Below are 21,840 nucleotides of genomic sequence, written 5' to 3'. Positions count from 1 at the left end.
TGCATTCTTAGCTGAAAATCTTATAATAAAAAACAGATTAACAAGAGTGAAAAACAAATACTTTCATTAAAATATATCCCTAATGCTAACTCGAGAGATGCCCAGGGGAAAATGAGAAATTTAAAGAAGCGGCTTAGAATTTAGGCTTAACACGTCGTCTTAATAGGGAAAGAGGAGGCGAATGTAGGTCTCTTAGGGGAGAGTAAACAATTTTTAGAAAAAATGAATGAGCCTTTGGAAGAAAAGATGGGGGGTGTGATGGTTTGTGACAGAATGAGTCTCATGTGGAGTCATCTGTAGTCTCCCCTCTCATGACAAGAGTCAGTTTTCCCTGTTGGTGAAACTCCTGGGGAGAGGATTTATGACAGCTGAGTTCCTCTCGGTGGAACTCTCTACAGGCAGAGAAGGGGAGTGCAGAGAAATCTTCTTCCTGGATTTGCTGTTTTTCAAGTGCCAGGAGCTCAAAATTACCAGCGTGCCAAATTGGCATATCTTGGGGTGGCCTATTCTGCTACCCTTCGTAAGTAAAAACAAGAAACAACCATAAGACGACAGAAAGAAGAAGAAAAAAAAGTACAACACACACACCATCCCCAAAGTTCCTTAGCTAAGGGTAACCAGTTCACCTTATTTAGTTTTCCACGAGCACTGGAAAGAGGCTGATTTGTGGTATTAAAACCCAAAATCAAAGGGTCCTCAGTCCCTTTCTCTTTCCGTTTTTCACCTCTGGTAGAAAGACAGATTATACTCACGATCTAGGTGTGCCCGACCAAGGTTGGTATGAGTAGTGCTGGGTGCAGCACCCACCTTCTCTCCCGGCCCATGTTCTCCTGTATGGCCCCCACTAAGACCTGACAGAGGAAGAGTCGGAGGAGCAGGGACAACCCTCAGGGGGCCACCTCTCCAGCACTGATGAAGAGAGCTGTCCATACTGTTCCCGCTGCACGATGCCTGTTCAGGCTTCTTTCTGCATCCCTCCTTCATGCCATCAAATGCTGAACTGGTCTGCATTTCCTCTTTGCCACCAAATTGTTACATCAAAAGTAGGTCTTACCTTCCCCCCACCTCCTTTTAAAACAATAATTCAGCAGTTTTGAAACCTAATTATTGGCCTGGCAGCTTTGTCTTTACCCAGGTAGTCAGCATTTAGTTATGCTGGGAATAAAAAAACTTGTTTTGACAAGATTATGTGGATCTTCACAAAGTCATCTTTGCTGAGTTCATTTAAAGCAGTACATTCTAATTTAAAACATATTCTTCATGAATCTCCTAATTTCCTCATCTCCAAAAGTGAGCTAACCTCAGACAGAACACATTTCTTAAGAGCTTGTTACAAGTTAAAAAATTTTTTCAAAAAAAAAAATAAAACAACCCAAAAAACTGCCAAATTTGACTGTACTGTAAATAATTTAAATAACTCTAGTGAAATAGAACTAAGGTTGTGAAAATGGAAAAAAAAAGACTTTTAATAGAATAAGTATTTTGGAATTTGTTTGCAAGATTTTTCATAGCCTGTGGTGCTTTCCAATTAATCATCAAGGCCATACTCTGTCGTTCTCATGAAGCCTTTGTGCTTGCTGGTAGAACAGAAGCCAATAAGCCTTCCTCTCTCTCCAGTTCTCTTTCTTATTGTTGTCCTTTAAACATGTTTTCTGTTGAGCCTTATTGCTTTAAATAGCATGGACGTGCCACTTGCCCAGGTAAGCTCTCCAGCTGTACTTCTGGCAAATTTGTTTTTCCTTAAGGGTTTTTCCTTTTTCTCCCGCTGTGTATGTGTAGCAGTGCTTGCCAATGGGCCCTGGTGCTTACAACCTTAGTGTCAGTGGTGCTCACAAACACCCATGTTGTTTTACCTTTTGGTGCTGATATACCTTGGAGTGGGCAAAAGACTTTCAGCCTCCTTCAAAATTGCCTTAAGGGCCAAGTTTTGTTTTTTTTTTTCTGTTAATAGCACGTAAGGGAGTCTGAGAATTGAGTGACTTAGACTAAGTCTAAGTATGTGGCTAAATAAATGCCAAAAACTGTGATGGAGTTTTCATCCAATTAAAGACAGAAAAATATTTCCTATATAAAAGAGCTTAATTTTAGGATGCATAAAGTATGTAAAATAAGCCCATAGTGATGACTGGGTCACTAAAAAAAAAGTCTTTGCAAATGTCCACATTTTCTAAACCTTTTATTCATCTGAGAATGTGTTGCCCTTTTAATGCCTATTCAGGTTTCTTTTGTACTGTCAGCCTTGGCTAGAAGCCTCTTCTGTTTCCTATCTCAAGAGGCAGCTCCATTTGACTGAGATATCTTTCATCATTCTTGAAATTCAGTTGCAAGGCTGCTACTTTTGCAGGCTGTAAAAGCTGACTACAGCATTTCCCATAAACCAACTGGAAAAAAAAATCCATTCCAAATGGACATTTTTTTTCTTAAATAGCAAATTTTAACTGCCATCATGTTAGAATGTGCCTTTGAGAATTAAATATCACAGATAGGGAGAAGTTTCAATTGCCATAGTAAGTGGACTTGACTATATTGTTTTCAATCTCTTTCAACATTAGTAGCTGTTTAGAGACTCATTTTCTGGGAACAGAAAACAAAATGCCTTTCTGCTGTGTGAAGTTTACACCATATAATTTGGACACTTCAAGCATCGTGTTTTTAAAATGATATTTCTGTCACGTCTTTTAAAACAAAATACACAGCACTGAAGTAGGGGACCTCTAGTTAAGCAGGGGAAGACTAGTGTTTTAAATGAGTATTTTGACCATTTAAAAAGAGAGAAGAACTGTAACACCCCACTTTTATACTACTCCCATGTTGCTCTTATGTAAGTCAATGTAATATTCATTTGAGAGCTGAGGAAACTGGGGCAGGGGAAGGCTAAGTGACTTGCCTTGGGACGCACAGAATAGAATGGCCAGCCCAGAATGACTTCTTGGCACATCAGTGTGAGGCTGCATTTAGCTTACTGTACCCATTCCTTGTTTGAACAAGTAACAGACAATTGTGTTGTTAAATCTGGCATGATCAACACTTAATGAGCAGTGACACCAACATGATTTACCACTTCTCCTGGAATCTAAGCTACTCCCAGTGAGGAAGTTAAGGCGTTTTGGAACCGAGATTCAGTTTTTATGGTCACAAAGATGTTGCTTATTTCTACTTGAATGTGCCAGTTGCTAGCTCCGTAATCAGAAATTAAAAGCAATTCCCCAAATTATCTAGCTTACTTTCCAGGAGATACATGCTTCTCTTTTATATTCATATTTCCCATAGCAGGGAATGTAGGGAACAGGTCTGAGTAAAAATGAGGTGCTTAATTTATACTTATGTTTTTGTTTTAAGGAATGGAAGTGAGTTAAAAAATAATTTGCTAGTTCCTTCCAGTCTTAGTGCTTACATCTCTGTGTTATATCCAGAGTATTTAAAGTGTTAAATGGGATATTTTAAAAGCAATTACATCAATTATATGACTTAAAATACAAAATTGGGTTCTTTTTACAGTTTTATCATCAGATTGACAATTTACTGGTAAAATCTGGACTGGGAAATTAGGTTCTCAATACCTGGACCTGAACTAACTTTCTAATGTTCTTGTGCTTTGGGGCGAAGTCCGAGAGTCCTTTTTCTATTCTTGGTAAAACTCAGTTTTAAAAAAACAATGACCTACAACTCACTTCCACACTTCTCAGTTCTTACTGCCACTTTTAAATTGTTCAAACTCCCTCCCTAGTAGGGTCATAAGGATGCAAACATGTGACCAGGTCACTTGGGCATCCTTTCAGACAATATTCCTTCCTTACAAAACATAAAACAAAGCATTCCATTAATAGCTTTTTTTCCCCCCTTAGTGTAACCAAAACAATTTAAAGCACTTATGCATTATAATCTCCCTTAACCCCTTCTTTTCTTCCTCTGTTCTCAAAAACGAAGACAGGTCGAATATTCTTTAGCATTTTCTGTCTATCCAGAAAGATGCCACATCTAATTATATTCACATATGCCCTCCTTTCTCTACTCCCAATTTTAGAAAATAAGTAATAAAACTTCACTGAAAGAGCGGAGAGACTACTGGGGTTTGAAAGGAGAAGAGCGTACCTATGCCTACTAGCATTCTAGGTCTTACACACAAATCCAAATGGAGCAAGCCTGAGGTTGTGGAGCCTCTGAGTAAGTGGGCTGTGGAGGAGGTGAGTCTGGGTGCCACATGTCCCAGAGCCAGGCACCTGCGAACTTTAACCACAGGATAGCTCCTTTCAGTTTTGCATATGCTGATGTGAGTCAGAATACTAGTGCATAACTAAGACCAAGAGCTTTTCATTGGATTATGACAATTATACACTGTCTATGTCATTCCCACTTTGTGGAGCCCATCTGATCTGTCCTTGTCACTAGTTCCTTGGCCACCACACATCTGAAAATGCCTAACTCATCTCTGGATCCCGGATTTGTCACCTCAACTTTTGGTCCCAGATTAAGTGACCTCAGTGATTTTCCCTTGTCTATCTCATATCCTTCAGATAGACTCACACTGGCCCCTGATTTAATACTCCAGTCCCAGACTTCATACTATCATCTTGCAATCCCTTTTCTTTGCTCTTCGCTGCCTCTCAAAAAATGTCTATACTCACTTTCTCCATTTCCTCATTTTTAATTTCCTATGTAGCCCACCCTAATTAGACCTTCAAATAGATCTTCAAAGATCTATTCAAGTAGGATCTTCAAAGACCTCCTTTAACTCTTCATCACTTTAGTTTTTATCTTAGGTGTCACTTCCTTTATGAGGCACTTTCTTTTTACCACCTTGAAAGTAGTTTTCCTCCCCTACATTGTATCTCCATGTCTATTATCTTCACAGCATATGTCACTATTTAGTATTTTATTGCTCCTATAATGAATCTATTATTGTATTTATCTTCAGAGCATATTACTACTTGACATTTTTCTATGTATTTTCTACATATTTAGACATATACTTCTATGTTTTTGTTTATTGTGTTTTCCACAAATATGTGAAATTCATGAGTGCAGCCATCTTGAACTGTACCTGAACATAGTTGTCACTAAAATCATATTTACCTACTTCTGCCTAGATTCTCAACTACTGTACCCTGCTCTGAGTATTTATATAAAGATACTTAAATAATAATGCCAGGTAGATTACAGTAATTATAACAATCCCTTGGCTGTGGTATTTTGTATCGTTGAGCGCTTCTGTGAAGCAAGGGAATAAGAGCCAATGGTCTCTGGTATTCTAGTTAATTTCTCTCCTAGGGCTAGATTTTTAGGGATGAACCATGTTTAGGTCATTAATGATTAATGAATGATTAATTCACTCTATTCTAATTTTGATACACCACATTATTAACTTCACTACACAAAATAACCCTTTTTGAAAGCTGGATTTTCCATACCTTTGGAGAAAAATGTTGAAACATTCATAAGGCCTAGTTCTATTGGCCCATTGCATCTTTCATTTAGCCTCATAACATCTTGCTGGAAATTTTACTCACATTTTGAAAGCAACTTTTTATTTATGGAATTCTCATGATGCCAAGGGAACCAAGATATTTCATAATATGTTTAATACTTGAAAAATGGGCCAGTATTTAACATTTTAGGCAAAGGTTGTGGAAGTTTCAAATATAGGGCAGTTTGCTTAATCTCTTCGAGTTGTATGGTGTTCTCTGCTAGTACTGTTACTGCATTGTAAGCAATACGAAAGCTTGTGTGATCTTGAAAGGAAGAAACTTTTTAAAGAAAACTCTAATCTCGTGTCTTTTTGCAGCTTGGATACTCTACTTTGTGATGAATAAGGTATATATTAAACTCATCTTTATTTAAGAAAATAGCAGTGAATTTTTGAGGTGATAAAACAGCTTCAATTAAGCAATACATTTTTCATGTTTTCTTGACAACTTTTTCTCTCGGTCTTTTGTTATCCTATTTGATATAGTTACTGAATTTCTGTTGCTTTACCAAAAGAAAGAAAAGTCAATTTTATTGCTGAGAGATCACTTTCTTTGTAATGTTGTGTGTTTATTGGAGTCTCATTAAGTTCTCATTTCTTTTCAAAGACATGTTAATTTCACCTTCATGTCTAAATAGAATATTCTATGAAGGGAGTTTGCTTTAATATGAAATTAAAGGAAATGTATGATCTGAATAGTCTCAGTTTTACTTGTGACTTCAGAGACCATCTGCACTGGGGAAGGTCTCTTACTCCTCAGCTGGGCATATTCAGTCTCCTGAATTCTTCTGCTTCCCTCTTACAGTGATACTCCTCCTCTTCTCAAAAACGAGCCTTTTTCTTGTTCTTCCCTTTAATTGTTGTGGTCCCTGAAGTTCCCTTTATCCTCTTCCTGTAATATATTCTCTATCTTGTAATCATAACCATTGTCAGAACTATAAATTTACTCCACCAAAGTCTTCAGCAAAGTAAATTCTCATGACACACTGTCATCTGTTATATGGCTTTACGTTACATAGTGATTAATAGGTTACACATCTCCCTTCCAGATTGGAATCAAAGGACTAAAGCTTTTTGGCTAGCTTCCAGGAAATATTAAATATTAACCTAAATAATAATGACAATAAACAAAAAAGTAATTCTTTATATTATGAAATAATTTGTTCTTAATTTATCTAATAGTATTAGCTCTTCTAATACATTTAAAATTTATTTTAATGTATGAAACTATTGATTATATTAAGTATAATATACTTAAATTATAAAAAATTTTGGAAAGATAATGTTTAACAGTACATTAATACAATTTGAAGTTATAGCTATAAAATAAAAAGAAAAATGGGAAAAAACCATATAACTTAGATTTTTTGCATTTCTCAATATATAGTTTTATTTAGAATAAGAGTGGTTCATTGAACATCATAACTTAATAATTTTATGTTATGTATTTTATATTACTTAACAGGTCATTTTAATTCTTTTGTTAATCTTTTTATTTTGGCAGAACTTATTTGGCATTATTTCTGTTGGTGTCTTAATTATTTAATTGCATGTGCAAGGAAATAAATATGAGAACAAAGAGAAAAAACTGAACAATTATTGTCCTATAGAAAAATCATACTTTATAAAAATTGAAGTTTTTAATCCTCCATATAATTAATATGTTATTCTGAAAATTACATACCCAGTACATATTCTTTGACATTTCTTACCCATATTTTTAGGTTGTATTCAGACAGTAATGTACTTGCTCTTTGAACATCAATTTAGAACCTTAATTTGTATGTTACCAAAGAATGCCATCTCCCTTTTTCCAAAACTGACTTTTGCTATTTTCATTACATTATATGATGGGATAGTAAGTATACTGTTTGTTCTTTTAGAGATCAGTTTGCTACTGATAACTCACTGAAATACAACTAAAATAAATAAAAGAACCAACAGTTCTAAATAAGAGTTTTGATTAAATACCTATATCTACATATTGATTAATAAAAGTGATTTTATATAGATTTTTGCAAATACGCTGACATTTTATAAAAACATATTCACTGAGCTACTTATATTCTGCATTCTTAGATAAAGCCACAAAAATACCTTGTGATACAGTTGACCTCTGTCTGCTCCAAAGAACAGGTGGAGCTTATTCCAAGAGTAGCATGGCTGTGCACTGAGTTGCTTGGCTGTAGATAAATGGAAGTAGGACTGAGTCTTCACAGACTCCTGAGAGAAAAGACTAATATTAGGACTGGGCAAAGCCAGCTGAAAATGATTCACATATTAGAGTTGTAACAGTTAAATAGCTCTGAAAGCAAAAGTTATAATAATGTTTTGAGGGTTTTTGTAACATTTTAACTAATTTAAGTTAAATTAATTAATTTGAGTAGGCAGCAGTAATTATGTGAGCACTCATTACCCATTATTAGATATTTGTGACTTTTGCTTTAAAGAAAATCATTGATTTTATTTTTGAACGCTTCTTTCTTTTTCTTTTCTCTCTTTTTTCTTTTTTCAGATGACACGAGAACAATACATATTAGCAACACAACAGAATAACCTGCCAAGGGCCGAGAATGCACAGCTTTACCCAGTGGGAATTTATGGATGGCGAAAGAGGTGCTTATACTTCTTTGTCCTTCTGCTGTTGGTTACCATGATAGTTAACTTAGCCATGACAATTTGGATATTGAAAGTTATGAATTTTACTGTGGTAAGTACCACCATGATTTTATATCTATTGCTTTTGGTTCAAAGATGATACAAGTTCGTTGTTTTTTTTTTAATTGAAGTTATTCATCTAAATGATTATAAGTTTGTCTTGAAATTCCAAAGACTGTCATATATTATTTTATGGCTGCATTCAATATATAATCATGACTCACATATATTACTATCTGCCATTGAAGTGTGGGGTATTTAGATCATGAAACAGCATGGCACATTGACGTATTAGGAAGTTAGAAAACTTTTAACCAATAAGCTTGAACTATTGCTTGCTAAATCTGGGAATCTAAAAAATGAGTCTGTTTTTAGAGATGATATTTCATATTAAAATTAATATTAGAAATCACAACTTCTTTTGAAATACTTTGTATAGAGGATTTGCCTGTCTGTATCTACTTCCTGTGTAACATAGTGCATGATCCAGTCTAAACCTTGGAATTTTCCTGGGCTGCACGGACCAATGTCTGTAATTGTCATCAGGTGGTGATCTCATTCTCTCACAGCATGACCATGGTGAATAAAAGATAAACCAGAAATTATATCACTCTTTTATGAAAATTAATAACATAGCAAACTAATTGTATAACCCACTGATGAATTTTGCTTCAGTTTGTTGAGTGTGTACAATAAATCTATGAGAATGTCTTAACTGGGAAAATTAGTTGCTCCAGCAAAGTCTAGTTTAGCTTATTTCATATTTACTGGCCAAATTCTTAAATTTCTTTACTCTGCTTTTAAATCATTCTGCCTTTGCTTAGAGGCCTCAGCTATCTTCACATCTAAGCAGGTATTTTTCACTTGCTGGCCAAACTACTATTATTCTTTAGAACTCTACATCCTCAGGGGTGAGTGTAAAGCTGGCTATTTAACTTCACTGATCTTCCTATATGGAGCAGCCTTAAAAAAAAAAACCCAACTTCTGCTGTGTATTGATTTAGCAAGAGTAGTTTCTTTCAAACTTTACTAGTTCAAACTGGAAACAGAATCTCAAAAGAGAAAATGAGCCCATCACGTGTCCATAATGTGAGCACCACAGTTCTATGTGGAAGGAGACTGGGAGGGCAGGTGGCCTAGCCTTCCAAAGAGAAAAAACTGTAATTGTGCACATCATAAAACAGCATATGCTCACAGAGAAAAGTGAGCTGAGCAAGGATTCCGTTTTTTCCAATTCACTGCAAATTTTAAAGGGTATTCATCAAAAAAGGAAGGAAGGAAAGAAGAAAGAAAGAAAGAGAGAGAAAGGAAGGAAGGAAGAAAGGAAGAAAGAGAGAGAGAGAGAGAAAGAGAGAAAGAAAAGAAAGAAAGAGAAGATGGGCAAAACTCAGTATGTTCCAGGATTAGAGACGATAACTGCTTGCTAGAGATGGATACATGTTCAGGGTCATTGATCAAGGCCTGTGAGCCCATGAGTGGCTAGAGGTGGAGCTGGAGGCTACTAGGCAAATGATTGCTTCATGATGCTCTCTGGTTAAACATATGAACCATTCTTTTGTCCCGGGAGTAGGTTCAGAACTCACCCCCGACTCCCCCCAGAACAAACAAACAACAACAACAAAAAAAACTTTGGGAATATTTTGACACAAATGTCACTAATTCTACCCCTAGTCTTTTTGTTCTTCTGAGCTGTGTTCCTACCTACAGTTATTAAGATCTGGGCTTCCTTTAGGATTCATTTATCATGTAGTAGGGGCAATGTATATGTTTTCATGCCCTCTTAACTATCAGCTGAACTAGCAGTTGTAATAGCTACTTTTTTTTAAAAAACGTTTTTTTTTTGTTAAAGAGAGGAGGAATAGAATTTTCTCCAAGTCTTGAAATTTCAGCATTCTTTTTCATCTACCAAAGTGCATCTTTTAAAAGCTCATGAACGCGTGATCAGCACTCACCTTAGGGAACCTTGATTCTATCCAGTGATCAGGCCACAGGAATTTTCAGATTCAATCCATGTAAGTTTCTGAATCATATTTAAATTAATTAAGAAAACAGATTTAAATGCGTAATTACATGGCTGCATGCATCAGCCTCCCAATACCTTGCCCCATGCTGAGGCCAAGGCTGCACAAGCCATTCAGGGAAAATAATTGAAACAATCACCTTTGTCCTCAGCATCCACACAGGCCTCAGGATCTCTGTCACCTGTGGAGCTATCTAATTTGAACCTCAGCTAGCCAAAATGTAAAAGTCAGCATATTCCTTGGGAAAATGAAGAGAAGTTTATTTCCGTAGGAGCCTTGGCATTTATTTATTTACTTTTAGGGATATCTTTCTCTTTTTTTTGTTTTTTTAAATCACAATTTTCCTTTTTTATAATCAAAATAGAAGACTCCTTATTCAGCTATGTTAGCTATTTATATGTACGTGAAATAAATGGAAAAAGAAAGTTGTGATTATTGCCTCAAGATATTTTTTGTAAGGTAACATACTATCTCAATGCAGTGATTCATAATTGTTCAGAAAAATTCCAAGTCACTTAAGTAGTTGCAGATTTTCACAACTAAATACTATATATCAGATTAAGTGGTATGTACTTAAAAAGTGTGAAATAATTTGTAGTCCTCTTACATTAGAGCAGTGAAAAAATCAATTTTATGTTTTCACTAGTATATTAAAATTGTATCTATCTCTAGAATGAAGGGGTAGCAGAAACCACTTGCCATACCATAGTAAAAAGTAGTAAATGATGTGTAAATTGTTTGGGGAGTGTTATTGATCTGCACAAAATGTATTCCACTTTCATTATAACTATTGCCTTCCAATACATGGAAATATGTGGCTGTTAACATCTTTTATTTGAGCAAACTGGGCATGTTATTGCTATCAAAATATTGTATTTTCAGCACAGCAAGTGTAGCTGCCAACCTGTTTTATGATGCTTCTTGGACTCCATCATTATGACCAGTATTTCCCATGATCTGTATGGTTGATATGACCTTATTTCTGTTTCTCATTTTGTGGAAAATAGTGTCATTCTGCTATTGCAGTACCTAGCTGCAGAGGATCAAGAAAAAGGAAATGAGTTTATACTACAGAATGAAAAACTGAGGATAGATGTAAATAATAATTTCCTGGCTATGAGAGTTGATAAATGTAGAAATGAGTTGAAGAGAGAGATTTTGAAACATCATTCTCCCAAGATCAGTATAACCCAAATAGATGTTTCTATTGTTTGTTTAGCTGGTAAAATATCTTTGTGATTCAGTATAAATGAACTACTCCAGTAGATCTGTCAAACGAGGCATTCTGCTGAGGCAATATGCTTTTCTTGCTTCATGTGCTCATTCTAAGTAAATTAGCTCTATATTTGAAAACTGACAATCAATATAATAAATGAAGTGTTCATTTTAATCACAAGGGTATTGAGTAAAAGTTGGTGGCATCCAAGTGCAACTTAATTTGATTATATATGTTAACTCACCAGCAAAAGAAAGCATGGAAACAGAAGTGCCATTTATTCAACAAAGAGGGAAATTCATGAATGTTGTGACTGAGAAGTCAGGTGTACTCAGATGGATAATAGCTGAAATAATCAATTAATTGAATAAACTGGAAAAAATAATTTTTAGAGACGTCTATGATGAGTGGGATAGGTGCTGAATGAAAGGAAATCCCAGGAGAAGTAGAATTGAATATCTTAGTTTTTAGGAATTAAAAAGGAACTGGGATATTTTCAGTTCAACTATTCACGTATTTCTAGAGTTCACTTTACAATGTTTCCTCCATTTGATTACTCAGCACCTGCTTAAACCCTACTTTGGCTGATAAGCAAACCATCCCACTAAATCACTGATAGTTTTGCTGTTATTTGATATCTTGATATCTTATTGCAATCTCCCTGTATATAACTCTAATCATAGGATCCTAATTCCATTCTTTCAACATTACATCAATTTATTAATTAATTGATTTATCAACGCCACAGTATGTTCTAATACACAACATATACATACCTACACACACATATACACAGATACACATCAAATATATATATACTCTTGATTATGTTTTATTTTAATATCTGAAAATCAGAATATGTGAGAGAGATTCTTATACAATCCTTTGATTTCTTTAGTTGCCACTTCCTTTTTTCATTTCAAATATTCTCTATATTATATATTTACAAGTTGATCAACCCTTCTGTGATATCTTTTTGTTTATAGCCATTGGCTACAGAGTTGCTGATATTTTTTATCAAACTTTCTTTTCTTTTAGTGTACCTTTATAAAGTTGAGATTGCATGTAATACTGTATTTAGCTTTCTGCTTTCTAACTTTTTCAAAGCTAAAGTTTTCAAAACTGAATTTTACAGGAATATGAAATAATACACTTTTTCTGAATCTTAAATCCTGTGCGCCTTCTAATGCTTTGGTGAATGTCACATCACATATTCCCATCTCATCCTTGTGACCATTCCTTTTTTTGTCTTCATCATTAACCCAGTGCCGCATCATCCAGAGCCATTTTCAGTGCACCTAACACGGCTAAAGCACGTTTGCAATATGCTAACATTAATTAGTACGACCATCCAAAAACTTGCTACTCTCTGTTTTCTTCAATTTACTAATAGAACCATTACTTTGGAATGAGCTGTTCGTCTCCATGTATCCAGCCAGTTCTTATATTTATCAAAGCTGTGTCCTCATCCCATATGCATTTTATTTCCCATCCAGAATCTATGGATCTGTACAGACATATGTGAGGCTCAAATATGAAATAACCATATTTCATTGATTGTTTATTGATTTTTCTCCTCTAGTTAGCATGTTCATCACAAAATAGTTTCTTTTTATTGGACTTGTTTATTATCTGTTTCCCCTCCCCACAGATGAACTTTAAACTCCATGAGGCACAGGAATTTTGACACTTTTCCACAGCTGCATCCCCAAGGCAGAGCATAATGCCTTACAGATAATTAGCCCTTCTTAAGCATTTGTGGGATAAATATCCATCTTTAACATTACCTGCATTGAAAGCCAGTTAGCTCTTTATTTCACTATGATTTGTGCCCATCCCAAGGCCCACCTTGACCTGGGAAAAGTTGATAGAAAACTACCAGTTAGCCTAGGTCTCTCTACTGCTATTTAAGGTCTCATATGCACAGGTTTGTGGTCTGTGCAATGGTGTTTATTGACTTTTACATTGGAAAAGCAGTTTCATGTTCTGAACACCAAGTTTAAAAACTCCCAGTAGCTCCTTCAGTCAAGACCTATCATATTCCAGGAAGGCAGACCCAATCTTGATAACTCACATCAGTAGTACAGAGAGCAGCCATTATTAACACTTTAATTTATTTAATATGAAATGTTTTATCCTACAGAAGAATATACACACATAATATATAGTTAAGACATAAATGGTCATAATGATAACAATAATAAATAATGAAAGAACAACTATACCGCATCACCCAGCTGGGCAAAAAAACATTTACCTATATCTCCTAACTCTGTGTACAGAAAACTACAATCCTGAATTTTTTTTTCTTGCTTTATTTAGTTTTGTGTGAGTATATGTGTGTGTCTAAATCTCAAACAATATACTGTTTTTAGGTTGACAAACAGTTTGCAAGGTATGTCCCTCGTATTGGGTATAGCTACAACTTATTTACTGCTGTAAACTTCATTATGAACACACCTTATTTATTTACCAATTTCCCATCTGAGTTGTTTCCAAAGCATTTTTTTTGTTTGTTTGTTTAATTTGCTCTCACAAACAGTGATCCTAAGAATATTCTTGCATATTGATATGTGTTGTTGCATGTATACAAGAGTTTCTCCAGATTCTAGAGTTGAGTGCATATCTTGAAATACTGACTTTTAATATTAATTGAATCAGTTTATACCATCAGCATGAACCTGTAAGGGTTTCTTTTGTTCTCCTTAACTCTTAGCAGGAATCCTGCTAAACTAAACTACTGTCCCTCAAGCCACAAATCTGATAGTCAACTATTTCATAAAGGCCCCCTTTATTTATTGGTTTGTTGGTTTGTACATTTAGATGTCCCGCTTCTGTCAGACTTACTCCTATTTCTTTTTTTTTTAAGATATGTCTTATCTCTGTGATAGAACTTACTGTATTGTATTAGATACATAATTATGGTTCATCTAAATTATATCCTCTTCTCCCCCACTGGTTTTCCCCCAGTCCCATTAAGGTGGGAATTCCTCAAGGACCAAAAGCTGGTCTCATTGTCTTATTTATCTTGGTATCTTCACCAAGCACGCAGTTGGTAATACATTACTTTTACTTGACTATTTATAATTTAAAAAAGTCTAGATTCACTTTCAGTAGAGGAAGCCTCAAAAAATATCTTAATTTTTCTACTGTTCTCTCCATAAAAGTACTTCAGATTCTAATTAGTTTCCGATTTTGTGTAGTGGGTTTTTTTCACTGAAATCTCACCTCACTGAGTAGCAGAGCTGCATTCCTCAGGCCTTTCACATCTTTCAGCCACGTTGACCAGCCTCCGCAATAGGAAGACAGACATAGTTCACTTTCTCCTAGAACCCCAAAGCATGTAAGTAAGATAGTGTTTCAGTGAAATATAGTCCTTTGAAGCTCCAGTTACTCTCTTAATGACTCCCTTCTAGAAAAATTAATTAGAACCTCAAGTGTGAGAGGAAAATAACTGTTTCTTGACTTCTAGCCTCTCTTCGGAGTGTACCTGCTGCAGGAACACATCAGCTTGCTCCCCAGGGTCAACGTAATTTCCCCTGACGTCTCTTCATTTAGTAATTAGAGTCAGTGGAATATTGAGATTTTCTAGAGAAATTTGTTGACCCACCTTGGTCTTATCTTTAGGATATTTGTGATTTTTTAATTTACTTTGATTGATTTTTTTAAAGACACACACATAACAAAATAAGCCCCCATAAATTCTAATCTAGTCTGCAGCAACTGAAAAAAAAAAAAAAAGATGAAAGGGATCGATAACAGCAGAAAGTAGAAAAGGGGAGGAATTTTATTCAAGTGGCCCAGAGGGCAAAAGCAGAGATGTGGATTTATATTTACATTTCTCACAGAATTGTTATAAAACATCGACTCAGAATCAGACTTTAAAAACTTCTGAACCTCATGCTCTTTACAGCAAAAATTCATTCCTTTCAAAAACCCACAGACATATCACCATCTGTTTTGTGTATGAACAATTTAAGAACATAACATGAATTCATTTTATAATTTTAGGTATTGTATAACCAAGGAAAAAGCTCAAGTCTCTCCTACATGTGGGTAAGGTATTTTCCCATAGACAATTGGTGTCAATAGCAAATTACTTTAGATTGCTGGTATGGCCAAAAACACCTCTCGTCATCCATCAAGCACTGGTTAAAAGAATGAACTTTGGACCAGACTTTTGCATCCAAATCCTGGTTTTTGCCACTGATTAGCTATGTTACCCTTCAGCAAATTATTTAAACTGTGGCTCAGTTTCCTACTGTGTTGAATGGGTGCAATATTATTATTTTATTAGATTGTTGTAAACATCAGAACAATTAAAATAATGAAAGATCTTCACAAGTGCCTGGCATATTCCAACAGCTAAGAGTTTGCTATTATTATGAATGTATTCATTCATTTTTCTGCTGTTCTGACTTCACAGTTATTCCATATATCATGTGAATTAACTTGATTTTTTTCTATTTATGCAGAGCATAAAACAGTCCTAAAAACATACAAGGACCTGAACACATGTGTATTAGTAGAGAGACAGTAAAGAAACCTTGCTTATACTAATGCTACGCATCAAGGTTTAGAACGTGATTTCGATTCTGACTCTGGTAATGCTGCTTAGAAGGATGATCTTGTGTGAGTCATTTAACTTCTCTAACTCCAGTTTCTTCATCTGCAAAATAGTCAGTGGTGTTGACTCATGGGAATATTAGAAGTAGTGAGTTAACACTTATAAAAGTACCTACCATAGAGCCTCAGAGTAAGCACTCAATTAGTGCCAGCTGCATAAAATGACAAACACTGTTTTCATGCATCATTAGATGTTCATAATTAATTATTTGATAGAATACATTTTATCAAAGAAAATGTCTTATTTCCCTGAGATGATGAAGGAATAGTAGAGATTTCTTTTGAAATTCTAATTTGATGCTGAGACATCAAAACGTTACCCAAAACTTTTATAAGGAAGAGTTCAGATGTCAAACATCATCATGATTTGGACGATCCTAAACTGTTTAGTTTGAAAACCTGCATTACCTGAAAGGGGCCATTGTGATCTGTCTGAAAGAGGGAGCTCATTTTCCAGAGAGGGCTAATCTCTTGCTTTGAACCGTTTTGACAATATAATATGTAAAAATTAACTGGATAATAGGGTGGGATTTCTATTCTTGATCCTAAGTGTTCTGAGTTTCTTTAATGTCTAAAGTTTTAACTGATTACCTGATTGAGATATTGCATTCTGAATTATTTTTATAACACCCCAAATCATAACCCTTAGGTTATAACCTTTAGATCTGGAAGTGACGTTTGAGATGCCTAGCAGCCCAGTATTTATTTAGCATGTAGTTTGTATTCAGCCAGATTATATGCTTTATAGAGCAGACCTTATTGAATTTCACAACAACAGTGCAAAGTGAATATTATATTCCCTTTGGCAGTTGAAGATACTGAGACTTAGGGAAATTAGATGAACTTCCCAAAGTTACACCGATGAGCAAGGTTAGAAGCATGGACTCTACAGTTTTAAAGTTCATGCTCTCTCTGCCATCAGTCACTGATTGCATTAATGTCAAAATTAAATTAAAATTCAATTAGTTGAACATTCTTTATTAAATGATTTACTTTCCTGTCTACTTCAGTGCATTCACACAGTACCATTAAATGTATAACTAAGACATAACTGCTTCTTAAGTATATTTTAAATTTGTTGAACAGAAGATACCTCAATCCCCTCAACTAGTATTACTTTAAAGGGGAAACGTACCTAATCTCTCATAGTCAGTGAGTGATTAGAATGGTGAAAACTCTGTAAGTTCCAAACATGACTGTGCTTTTGAGTTTGGCAGGACGAGCATTAGATTTAATTTCTGGATAGAGTGATGGTGCTTATTAATGGTGCCTTTATAAAAGGGATACTGATTTCCATAAAGGCTATTTTTCCCCCTGTGACTCCAGTCTAGTCCTTGCCCTTGCTAAACTATATTTTGCTGAGGAGTAATTAATTGGCCATGATATAAGATTTAGGATCACAGTTTTTGTCCACCTTTCTGGGCTGCTGTTTCCATTTTCTCATTTAGTCCCTCAGTACATGAATCACGGTGCCCGTCCTGAGCCAAGGTGGAGGTGGGCACGCACTGACTCTGTGGCATGACTACCACTCCTTGGGGGCGTGCCAGCCGTGGGAGCCCACCTGCTGGAGAGCCATCCAGCCTGCACCGCCCTTCAATGTGGTGTGTGTGGATTTATTACAGAATTTATGAGAGTGAATGGTATAGTTAATGTTGCAAGACTGCTTCCATTATAGCCCTCTGTTTGTACCTCCTCATAATTTTCTGATAAATTGTCCCTCTCAGATGAAATCTTTCATGCTTAGTCTTAGCCTACCAGTACATTTTCTCTACTTGCCTTTGTAAAGAAAAATTTAGTCATTTTTATCCAAGTTCAAACAAGTACCAACTGGTCATTCCATTTATTGAGATAAACTACAAAAACTGGCGTAAGATAAACCATGAACTGTACATAACATATGTACAATGAAGTACATTAGAATACCAGATATTTTGCAGGAGAAAACAAAGAATTAAGAAAATTAGCCATTGAATAAAAAGTTTTAGAAAGTAAAGACTTGTTAGTTCATATGTTTATTAGACTGTACAATAATGTATCAGGCGGGAAAGGACTTTAGTTCAGTGCCCGTTTTACACAGAGAAGGTGGAAGTCTAGAAAGATAAAATCACTTGCTCATGTGGGTGGCTCGCAACCAGAATGTAAAACATGTGGGATTCGCACTGAACTTAATGTAATATGTGCATGTGTGCTTGTTCTGACAAATAGTAGCATATGGTATGACCTACATAATTTGACAAATTTATTAGAAAATTGGGAGTAACTTTAAGTTTTAAAACAAAACAATGTTTTAAATATTTCTGGAAATGCAGCATCAAAGCATCTTTGCAAATAATTACACCATGTGGGAAGCTATTGACATTACCTGATGTTTATTAGCTTTGGGATAGCCGACCACTTCCTTCTGAAAGCATGAGTGATGGTCCACGACACATCTTCAACAGTGCTCAACTACTTCAACTTGTAAATTCCACTGAATCATGCCATTGGAGAATTATACATATGGTCTCTTGCAATTCACATATTTTTGCCATTTAAAATTTTGTATATTTCTGAACTTAAGAAATTTTGAAATAGGCTAAGCCTCTGTTAGCTCTGATATCCCCTTTATTTCTTCTTGATCTAGGTGTTAAACTAAACTGAAAGAGCATTGGGCATTTGTTAAAAGTCTTCATATAAACTGAGCAAGTTTCTTTCTCAATGCTGGATTCAGTTTTAGTCAGAGGAAGGGAATATAAAACCTAAGTATCAGTGTGACCCACATATTCATGTATGTGTGCTCATGACAAAGGAAGTATTTATTTTCAAAGTTCATTAGTGTCCAAAACATATGATTATTAAGAAGAAATGTGTATTGCTTAAAAATGTTTAAAACACGTGTCTATCTCCACTATAATAACCATTTTAATCTCACTCCTGGTAAATTGCAATTTTATAAATTGAATTCTATTTTTCAGTTAACCTAGTTAATTTTTCCATTATGCTTCAGTCCTGATTGATGATTTAAAAGCAATATTGATACTTCGGATTTTTCTATGATCTCCGGTTATTGAGCTGCAAAAAAACAAACGAAATACCCATGGTTGTACTAGAAAAGCTCTTAAAAATTTATTTAGAATGCGTGACTACCTGGATACATAAAGAAACACAGAAATTGTTATTAGTGAAGAAGGGGAGGGAATAAGTATCCACGCAGTAATTTGTTAGGTGCTTTACATAGTTTGTCTTACATAATATGACATTCCTATGAGATGCATATCAGTATCTCTATTTTTAAAATAAAAAATTTTGGCCAATTTTACATAATTAAAAAGTGACTGAGTTAGTATTTGAAATATTTGCTTATCTAACACTACAAGCCAAATTTGTTCCATCCTCTTAGGAATCATTCTACTCTTGATGTTATCCACAAGTCAGGCTAGCCAAAAGACAATTTTTCTACATAAACAATATTCTACTGTTTGATAATAATTTAATAAATTCACATATAAGTCTTCATACATATTATAGGGACATAAAATTGAAAATTTTCTACCTAAGTTTTGAAGGGATAGGGTTATTATTTTAATGTCTGTCTACCAATATTTATGTTCTGTTGATAACATTTTTCATTCATTGTATCTATAGCATATTATTAAAGAATTACAGAATAGTGATTCTTTATGCTTTTTCTGTCATTTTTACAAATAAAAAGTTTTTTTATGTGAGCACTATTTTAATCTTCTAAGAAATTATACGTGTGCTCAAATTTTTATGTACTAACAGGCATTCTAAACAGATTCAATATATCAGTGATCTGTTGCCACTAGAATGTTATGTAACAGACACAAATCCCAGTGCCTTAAAATAATCAACAGTAAATTAACTCATATGTACCCTAAAAAAAAAAAACAGAAATGTAGAGAAAAATTTATGTCCAAAAAAGTACACCTTCAGTACAGAAAAAGCAACATAAAATTAAGCAAGAGAGGGAGTTAAGATTATAATAATAAATTATGTTTAATATTAATCATTAAAAATTATTTCCAGATCATATTAATGATTTTGAATAAGTGTTTATGCTACAGCATCAAGTGAAAAAGACATATTTAAAATAACATATGCAGTATAATATCATCTCTAAAAAGAATTGCATAGAAAAATATATTAAATAAAAAGCAAAATATTAAACAACAATTGTCTTTGAGAGGAGCCCATATAATTTTTTTTCCAATTTTCTTCTTGTAGTTTTTTATAAACTTGATTTGACGCATTTGTATTTTATAATCAGCAGAAATGTATGTGAATTATAGTGAGTTTACTATACTCAATATAAAATGGCTTGTTTTCTTTTCTGAAATTAAATTTAAAAGTATAGGTTATTGGCAAAAATCTAAAAGTGTTAAAGATCTTATGAAATAAAACTTAATGATAACTTAAAAGTAGTACCATGAAAATGGTATAAGATGAACGATCTAGTCATATATTTTAAATTATGCTCTTTTAGCATGAAAGGCATCTAGTTGGCCTAACACTTTTATAGGTGCTTCTCATGAACCATCTAGAATGGAGAGGAGTACAGGAGTCAGATTTATGACTCACTTCATAATCTCTATGATGGAAAAAATAAACCAAACAATTGCACTTGTTAATAGAGGTCTTTCTTTATTTTTATCTGCTCATTTTTATACTCCCCTTTCTCCTGAGAAGGAAATATAGCTTGACCTCCTGTGTTATCCTCCTCCATAAAAACTACAACAGCTTTTTAGAGTTCACACTTTTTCTTATGTTCTTATTTCTCTGTACAAGTCCTAGGTAAGTGGGTGTATTCAATGACATGATTGAACATTCAGATACATATTAACTTGTTTGTTTTCCTATATTTTGATATAACTGCTGTGAATTGCCCTCCATTAACTGGTTCTTTCAATGATAAGGTGTACTAGGAAGAAAAAGAATGGTAACAAGTCTGTGGGAGACAGGAAGAAGGTAAAAAGAGTTTTACCAGTTCAGGAAGGAGGACTCAAGAAGTGAAATAAGTTAGCAAGAGGAAGTCAGATGCTAGTTTTCTTAAACTTTTTGTTTTTTTAAATGGATCTTTATTTCCTCAAATTCCAAGCTTTAGTTTATCAAGTTCTAACTAATTTTGTAGTGAAATGTAATTTCATCTGCATCATCTAAGAAGATCAGAGACCATTACCAGAAAGGAAACCTTGCACATCCTAGGAACCCCTAAGAAATTACGATTTCAAAGGCTGTGCCTGTACAGAATAGTAAGAAAGCTTCCAGTTTAGTCTAACGGATGTGTAACTTTTCAACTACATCAATTTGGAAATTAATGGATAAAAACTCTTGTCTGTCTCAAGCAGCGATTTTTTAAACAATTAAAAAAAGATCAGATGGCTTGAGTTTTAAAATATCCATAAATCCATATTATGTTAAGGACTTTCTCTTTAGTGGATGGTCTTCTAAACTTCCCATGCAAATATACACAACAATTTGCACTAACTCTTACTAGCCCATGAATATCTCCAAGCATTTTTTAATTTTTACTTAAACTGTTAAGTGATAGGTTAATACGATTTAGAACTTAAACTCACAAAAGAAAAATGTTTTATTTCCTGATCCTCACGTTGGAGGAAGAAAAAGAATAGACTATGAAATACCATCTAGATTAAAGAAACAGCTGAAAAGCAATGATAATTTTCTTATCATTTCTTTGGATTGTTGGGAACAGACTGCCTTACAAAGAGCCCCCACATTGATATGAGTTGTTAAAGCAGAGTGAGAATGTCTTTAACATGTCTGTACGGGGGGATAGGTAGATAGATAGATAGATAGACAGACAGAAGAACAGACAGACAAATAGACACTGTCTT

The 21,840-nt window shown here is 34.5% G+C and overlaps 1 protein-coding gene across 1 annotated transcript in view; it reads left to right on the top strand.

Annotated features, from left to right (window-relative positions):
- Positions 1-21,840, top strand: part of SGCZ (sarcoglycan zeta) — a 454,199-nt gene that overhangs the window by 203,164 nt on the left and 229,195 nt on the right. The window contains exon 2 of the mRNA XM_072950366.1: positions 7,980-8,174. Coding sequence (XP_072806467.1) covers positions 7,980-8,174 — 195 coding nt within the window. The remainder of the gene's footprint in view (positions 1-7,979; positions 8,175-21,840) is intronic.

Source organism: Vicugna pacos, chromosome 26, assembly GCF_048564905.1.
Source record: "Vicugna pacos chromosome 26, VicPac4, whole genome shotgun sequence".
Taxonomy (NCBI): Eukaryota; Metazoa; Chordata; class Mammalia; order Artiodactyla; family Camelidae; genus Vicugna; species Vicugna pacos.
This window is presented reverse-complemented; position numbering and strand designations above follow the sequence as displayed.